The sequence below is a fragment of the Thunnus thynnus genome, chromosome 16 (genome assembly GCF_963924715.1).
Source record: "Thunnus thynnus chromosome 16, fThuThy2.1, whole genome shotgun sequence".
Classification (NCBI taxonomy): Eukaryota; Metazoa; Chordata; class Actinopteri; order Scombriformes; family Scombridae; genus Thunnus; species Thunnus thynnus.
Genome location: NC_089532.1, coordinates 8,136,423 through 8,144,581, shown reverse-complemented (window position 1 = coordinate 8,144,581; position 8,159 = coordinate 8,136,423). Strand labels below are relative to the sequence as shown.

General features: G+C 39.2%; 1 protein-coding gene across 2 annotated transcripts in view; it reads left to right on the top strand.

Annotated features, from left to right (window-relative positions):
* The window catches only part of map4k5 (mitogen-activated protein kinase kinase kinase kinase 5), a 32,338-nt gene that overhangs the window by 437 nt on the left and 23,742 nt on the right, over nt 1-8,159 (top strand). For both annotated transcript variants that reach the window (XM_067614816.1, XM_067614814.1), the window contains exons 2-3: nt 401-645; nt 5,185-5,242. In XM_067614816.1, coding sequence (XP_067470917.1) covers nt 538-645; nt 5,185-5,242 — 166 coding nt within the window. In that variant the 5' untranslated portion in view covers nt 401-537. The remainder of the gene's footprint in view (nt 1-400; nt 646-5,184; nt 5,243-8,159) is intronic.

Sequence of the window (8,159 nt, the reverse complement as noted above, 5' to 3'; positions counted from 1 at the left end):
TAACGTTTGCTTGGTTAGCATTAGTGTTAGCTGCTAAAGCCCCTAACTCGCCCTATTCAGAGTCATGGTAGACCTGGTTCTGGCTATTTGCTGGAGTGACCACAGTGTCCATGCTAACGTTAAACACTAGCTAATGTTATTTTAGTGGTTGTTGCTTTGTTACAAGTTTCGTGACGAGCCTTTAGTGACTTAAAGTTGGTGGCAAGTTTAAGAGAAATGAAATACAGAAGTTGTTGGTGTTGTGTGACAGATGTCAGGATACTCATATCTCCTAAATAAGCCGAGCCCTCGTTTGACTTTCATACTTTAAATGTTTGTGTTACCATTAAGCCAGATTGCATGCATGCTATGTAATGTAAAGGTTTCCTAAATACATTTCTCCCATAACTCTCTCTATCAGGACATGGAGCAGGGGGAAGGACCATCTGAGTAACATTGATCGACTTCTTATTCAGGACCTTTTGCTTCATTAAATCACATTGACACCAGATTTGATCAAGCAAACTAAATGTAAAGGATCGTTTGAGTCAAGCCACCATGGATATCTATCCCCGGCCAAGCGGTGAGATCCAGAGGAGGAACCCTCAGCATGACTTTGAGCTCATTCAGAGGGTGGGAAGTGGCACATATGGAGACGTGTACAAGGTACAGTGAAGTAGAGCTGCAACAAGTAGTCGACAACAACAACTATTGAGTCAATTGGCAACTATTTGGATAATTGATTAACCATTCTGAGTAATTTTAAGAAGAAAATATTCAAATATTTGACTTCAGCTTCTCAAATGTGAATGTTTGCTGGTCTGTTTTATCCTCTATGACAGTAAATAAATATCCTTGGGTTGTGGACTGTTGGTCGGGGACAAAACAAGACATTTGAGGATGTCGCCTTGGGCCGTGGGAAACTGTGATCAACATTGTTCTACATTTTACGGACCAAACAACTAATCGAGAAAATAATCGATGGATTAATCGATCATGAAAGTAATCGTTAGTTTGCAGCCCTACTGTAAAATCGCTGGCTCTCACTGTCTGTCATCAGAGCTGGAGATATCTTGGCTTACCATCACATGACTAATCAACCCGTCATCTCTAATTTAAGAAAGTGTTGTTTGCTTTGTAAGTCGTAAAAACATGTGAGGAAACACATTTGACAGTTTCTCCCTCTTATTCATCAGCAACAAAAATACACTTAGTGACAGACTTAACTACGAGCTGTCTGGCGCATCTTGATATCAGATAAGACATTGTCTTTGATTTTGGATGCGTCATTTTTGTGGTATAGCTAGATGTTGTCTTTTCCTGGTTGTTGTAGGCCGCGTTACGGTGAAGTGAAACAATTTACTGAACTTGTTTGACTGTATTGTTTGTGTGAAACGAACAGTGAGTGCTTGTGCCTGCTTGTCAGTTATATCCACATCGCTTTGTACTTGTTATTAGCTATTCAGTAAAAAAATCTGCAATATCTAACCGTTACAGTTAGAGCTGCAATGATAAGTCGATTAATACATCAGTTGCCAACTGTTAAATCAGTCACCAATTATTTTTTGAAATCAGTTATTATTTTGAAAGAAAAAAAAACAAAATTTCTCCAATTCTAGCTTCTTGAATGTGAATATTTTCTGGTTTTTAGTCTTCTATGACAGTAAACGGAACATATTTGGGTCGTGGACTGTTGGGGACAAAGCTAATCATGTGAGGGCGTCATCTTGGGCTCTGAGAAACACTGAGCAACATTTTCCACCATGTTTTGACATTTTATAGACCAAACAACTAATCGACTAATGGAGAAAAAATAATAATAATGAAAGGAATTGTTAGTTGCAGCCCTAGTGTCGACAATGTTTGAATCTACAAATTTCCCTCAGCATTGATTCTGGCAAGACAATCAGCTATAATACAATCTGATATCTGTGTAGCTTAAGAGGAAAACACACTCCTTGAAGTGGCAAATTAATATGTTAAAAAGAGGGAACTATACCTTTTATTATGATTATTATATTAGAAACCCTTCCGGTTTAAGGCAGTATTTTTGAGAACTGGGATGAAACTGGGTAGGAGTTTATAGAGTTTCACATACAGCCACATTTGCACGATAGCAGTCAGTCAAGTGTCAAAGACTGAAACTGCCAAAAAAAAAAAAGGACATTTCCAGAAATAAATCATCTGTTTTTGTGTTAAATGGAGGAATATTTAGAGGAAAGTTTCTGTAAGAATGAGTTTATATTATTCATTGACATGATGTGCTTGAGAGCAGACACTATTACTATTTCATTGCACTAAAATATGTTATTTTTTCAATGAACTATCAAAAAAAATTATTTGATTCTAGACAGAAACTATCAAGCTAAACAAAACAATTCATCCTGATTTTCCAGCTGTCTCTTGGCCAGAATGAAACGAGATGTGTCGCGGTGGAGAATTTTCTTGTTTATCCATCTGCCACAGATAAACAGACGACACATCTGACCCAGTGTGTGATAGTTCAGGCGGCCTGTGATGGCCCCTCTCCATACAAAGCCTCTCTGGCCAGCCCCCACCCCCAGACAGGCCACCGGTGGAATGCTGCGCCTGGTATTCTCCCAGAGCTCACAGGCCGAGGGCTGCAGCAGGCTGAAATATGATCAGGCCCCTGTCTAAACATGAGTTTCACTGTGGGTGTGTTCTGTACCACACTGACAGCGGAAACACCTCAAATTGGGAAAAGTCCTCCTCTGGCATGCTGTGCACAGTTGAGTTTTAATGGGCACAGCATTCCTCGCCTTGGATGATTTATTACATGTCATTACATTAATTTGATGATCAAAAAATTTGTACTCTGTTATTACTGGTGAAAATGAATCATTTATCTTTATTATAGTGTCATACTTTTGGCTATCAGTGTGGTCTGTTGTTATAATATCCCTTTTATAAGCTATTTTTATCAGAAAAATAGTTTTATTTTTATTTGCATCAGTGGATGAAAAGCCAAACACTGTATCTATGAAAGGTCAATATAGAAGCAATACTGCTTCTCTCCGTATTGGTGTCAAAAATTTGATGAACCACAAATCCTGCACACTGTTTTTTTTTGAGTTTTTTTAATCCTATACACTTGTCAAAAAGCCTTTGTGGTGTGCAAGAACTTTGTTGATGTTGTTAAAAGTCAGATGTAAAGAAAATATTTTCTTTATTGTGTCAAGAGACTCTCATCACTTTCTCGTGTGTCCACATCCTCACTACGATTATTTGAACCTTAGATCTATCTCGACATCAGGTACACCTTTTTTTCCGTCCCTAGAGTCCGATATTGTGATTGATCTTGTGTCAGATCTTGTCTCTTTAGACGTGTGTTACATGTTAGACTGCTCTTTCCTTCGGTCAAAGGTTGGTAAGGCTGTGGTGTCTGCTGTACCACATCTTTGAAGGAGAACTTTCTGGCTTTAGTTCTCAGGTTTGCTCTCTAGCTACATCAGGAAATGTGAGGTGGTGTGAGTGAGCACGAAGTCATTACCTCAGACTTTCGATATAGCGGGTGTCGATTATATGTTGTGTGAATGCATGTATGTTTTGGCTTTTGTGTGGTTTACTGTTTCTTTGCGAATCACCAGCACATTTGCAGTGTTGAAAGGTGACCGCTGGACTGCAGGAGGGTTTAGCGGTTAACGGTTGATTTAGCTGCTTGTACCATCTCTTCACTCCCACGGATTAGGGAGCATCACGTCTTGACCTGGATTTGGAACTCACTGCAACCTACTTTGACACAGAAATTACTCAAACGATGGATGGATACGTTTAGTGTGATAGAATATTGCATTGTGATGACGGTACTGCACAAATATACAGAAGAAGCAAAAAGAATATCAAGAATGAGCAAAAATATGGAGCGCTCTAGTAGCCCTTACGGCACACGCCACATATCTGCAACGCCCCTGGTTCAAGTCTGGCAGGGAGCCCTTGTTGCATTTCATACCCATCTCTCTTCCCTTGTTTCCTGTCGACCTCTTAGCCAGTAACTTTCCAGTAAAGGCAAAAAGTGCCAAAAAAAGAAAAAGAATGAGCAAAAATATTTAACTCTAAGCTCGACTGAATCACAAGTCATTTACAGCAGAGAAATTAAAGTAAAGGTTACTGACAGTCATAGATGTGAAGCCTCTCCCCGCTGACTAATGCCGCCCCGTGAGGTTGACCTCATGACCTCTGTGGTTGATGCTTGTGTTCGTTGGCCCAGTAGAGGTAACCATTCAATGTGGCATTGCTTGAGAATGTAGCGGTGTTCAGTTTGTCTGATGGAGGTGCTGACATTTTCTCATGTTGAATATTTTCAGTCCAGTTCTCACAAAGCCGAGAGGATCATCCAAATCAAATTCACTGGTCTGATGCCCATGTAGGCCAAAGCTGTGACTGATGTCCCTTCAGAGTATAGTATGATGTTACGTAATGTACAGCTGCAACTAGCTATTATTACCAGTGATGATTTATCTGTCTGTCATTTATTCAATATTCAGTGCTATATAAATAGTATATAAATAAAAGTAACACATAGTGAAAACAGTAAAGCCTATCACAAGGTCTGAGAGCTTAGGGTGTTATTGGCCCCAAACCCCAAATATTCAATTTACAATGATTTAAAAGAGAGTAGGGCTGCAGTAGTGAAAAATATCCATTACAGTTCCCCAAAGCCTTAAGTTGACTTATTCAAATTGCTCAACCAACAGAAAAAAACCTTAAAATATTCGCTTTAGTGTCAAATAGGACAGCCAAAAGCAGTAAATCCTCAATTTTCTTCCTGTTAAAGTTTTTTTTTTTTTTTTAGTTTTTCCTTATCCGTATCAAGGGTCTAAGGATAGAGGATGTTGTATTGTTTTTTTACAAAATTCATCATTTGTGATCTTGGGCTTTATAAATAAAATTGACTTCACATTTGAGAAGCTGGAAGCAGGGGATGTTTCTGCTTGACAAATGACTTAAATGATTAAAAGACTTATCAAAAATGTCTCTGTTGATCGATCGATCGACTAATCACTTTAGCTCTGGAAGAAACATTTTCATGTATGAGAGGCTTGAACCAGCAAATATTTGGTATGCATACTTGATAATCAAAACTGTTTTCTGTCAATCAACCCATTAGCAGCAGTTTAATGTTCAAAGTTGTTAGAATTAACAGTCGAATAAAAGGTCTCACGATGTTGTTAATGTGTCTTTCAGGCTCGAAACATACAGACAGGAGAGCTCGCTGCAGTGAAGATCATAAAGTTGGAACCAGGTAAGAGCGATTATCTCATTATCTCAGTTTTTCTCATCACAGTGGGGAGAAAATATGTTGTTTTCTTAGTTTTTGTCAGAACTGAGAAGTCTGGAAAATGCATCTGTTATTTTCCAGGGTTTCGAATGGAATGCACGAAAAGTACTAAAAAGACTGAAAAATATTGTCGTACAGTGCCAGGACTCAAGACTGCTAATATTTATGTGTTCATAGACCCGGTGTTTTACATACTTTGCCGTTTCACATAAAAAAAATATCAATCTTTGGTTTATAGATGGCAATGGTCTTACATTGTAGACATTTCTCAATAATATCGTGAGCTGCGTGTCATGAGATTGTATATATTCTGACCGTGACCGGCTCGGGGTCTGTGCTGGTGATGACCTACTGACAGAGTTAGTGCGATCCAGATTAGTGGGATTACTAGAAGGGCTTTGTACCACCAGCAACCAGACAGAGCTCAGCTGATTACCAGTTGGTAAAAGGGGGAGCGATTCACTTGTGTGTTTGTTTTCTCTTTCATTCACCGTGTCACTGTTGTGGTGTTGCACAGGAAGTGAGAGGATGGAGGGATGTTTCTGTCCTCACGTGTTGTTGTCATCATCATGTCTTGTGTTTGATCTCTAAGCTGATCAGAAACAACTTTCTTTTTTTTTTATCTTGGCTCAGATGTAAAGCCTTGACATTTTCTGCTGGAATATAGGAGGAGGAGGAGGAGGGGGGGGGGGGATTAGAGAGTGTGTGTGAAGCAGAAGATCAGAGGGCTTAGCTGCAAGTTGGAAGAAATTCTGGAGAAGGGTTTTCCTTGCCGTCATGAGTTTTGAGAATATAAATTATAAATACAAACTCATTGATCTGGATTCATAGCGGCCTGCTGCACAGGTGAGGTTTTAATCAAGTCAAGGAATAGTACAGAGAAGTGTTGCTGTTTAACAACAACATGTGCTTGTACATGTATGTCACTTTTATAGCTCTGGATGGGTTTTCCCACAACCATCTTTGGACACCATTCATATTTTCTTTTTTTTTTTAAGCTGAAATAGGGAATATCCCAGTTTAGGTCATTCTATTTTAAACAGAACTCTCTTTTCTTCCCCCCTCTTTGCAAGAGTCACTCCTTTCTGTGCTTCAGGTAAACACCTTTGGGCGGATCGTGAAATCAAACAGGTTTGACCAGGAGGAGTGACGCTGGTATGAAGTAAAGGACAGAGAGAAAGCAGCAAGGAGTGGTGAAGCCCTCTGGCTGCAGGGGCTGCAGAGGCATAGAGCAGCTTAATATGAGAAGTTAAGGAGGGTAAATGACCACTGAAGACTAAATTAGTGTTGATCTTTACTTAGTAACCAGAGTTTTTCTCTTTTTTTCACTTTTCAGAATGTTTTTATTGTGCACATCGTTTATTTGCAGTGTAAAAACAGTACTAGGGCTGTGCGACATGACAAAAATGTCATCCTGATATAGAACATTTTCTGGATATTCAATGAATAAATAGTTTCTGGCCCGTGCCCCCCCGTCTGTCTGTCCTTTATGCAAATTAAATTAAATTACTCTGGCTTTTTAGTTGTCGTCAACTGGAGTACTTCACCTGGTTCACTGTCTCTCCTGTATGTGCTGCACACACATGGAGGGCTCAGCCCCGCCCGCGGTGAACCATAGAGAGCAGAGGAGACTAGCCCGACCAAAAATGACAGCAAAACACAGTAGAGACTCTCACGCTGAGCTGAAATGAAATGAGAACTAATAAATTGGGTAAATGACATAAATAAACAGAGTGTCTACTGCGTTTTACTGTCATTTATGGTCTCCGTCTCGCTGCTTCTCTCCTCCTCTCTGCTCTTTCTCAGCGTGGGCGGGACCGAGTCCTCCGTGTGTGTGCAACAGACACAGAGGGCTACTGTAAGTGCAATGAAAGCTTCATGAGTAAAAAGCCAAGAAGAGTAATTTATCAATGTAATCAGCGCAAAAGATGGACAGAGTCCAAATGACAGAAAATATTGCTGTAAAGAGTGATTTGCGACACAACGAAATAATCAACAAAGCACAATATGAAACGATATGTTTATCTATCGTCACACGATATATATCGTCCTATCACACAGCCCTAAACAGTATCATCCTCCTGAACAGGATATTGTCAAGTAAAGAACAAAAACATGACACTCAGAACTAGTTCTTTTAAACACTAACACTACATTTCACTATATGTCTGTTCTTCTTATGAATTTTTTTGTTTTGTTCTGTTGATATTGAGAAATTGGCACCAGCTTCTGACTGTATTCATCAGACAGACACACGTCAAAATCAGTAACGTTGCGTTAAAACAACCACAAAAAAAGGATCTGCTTCTCAGCTGCTGCTATATTCTGTACGTGACAGTTTTTGTACTTGACTTTTTTGACTTTTTTTTATCTTCAAAAATGTTATTTATTGTAAACTGGCAGAACTGGTATAAGATTAGCCAACTGAATATATCTCCAACTCAGTGAATTGAAAGTTGAAGTGATGAGCGAGGATGTTGTGTATGTTCAGAGAGCAGAGGGAAGCGCTCATTCTTAGAGGAAGTGGCTGCAGTCTTAGGCCTCAACTTACCAACTTGTCATGTCTTTTTTTTTTTTTTTTTTTGATCCAGCTCAGTCATGTCGGTGAAATAAGCCTTGCTCAGATGTTTGTGGCTCCCTGTACTATTTGCTGCTTGTAAACAGATATATGTAAATATCTATGATCAACAGTAGTCCCTCCTAACAAGAAATGGCTCGAAAATGAAGAACACTGTGATTACAGATGCAGTAATATGTCATTTTAATTCATTTAATGAGTTCCCAAAAGTATGACTTTCCTTTTAGCTTTTTATAATGTGGCAAACTAAGAAGACCAGAGCGGGAAATGATTATTTTCACATTTGTCAAGCTGTGTGCTAAA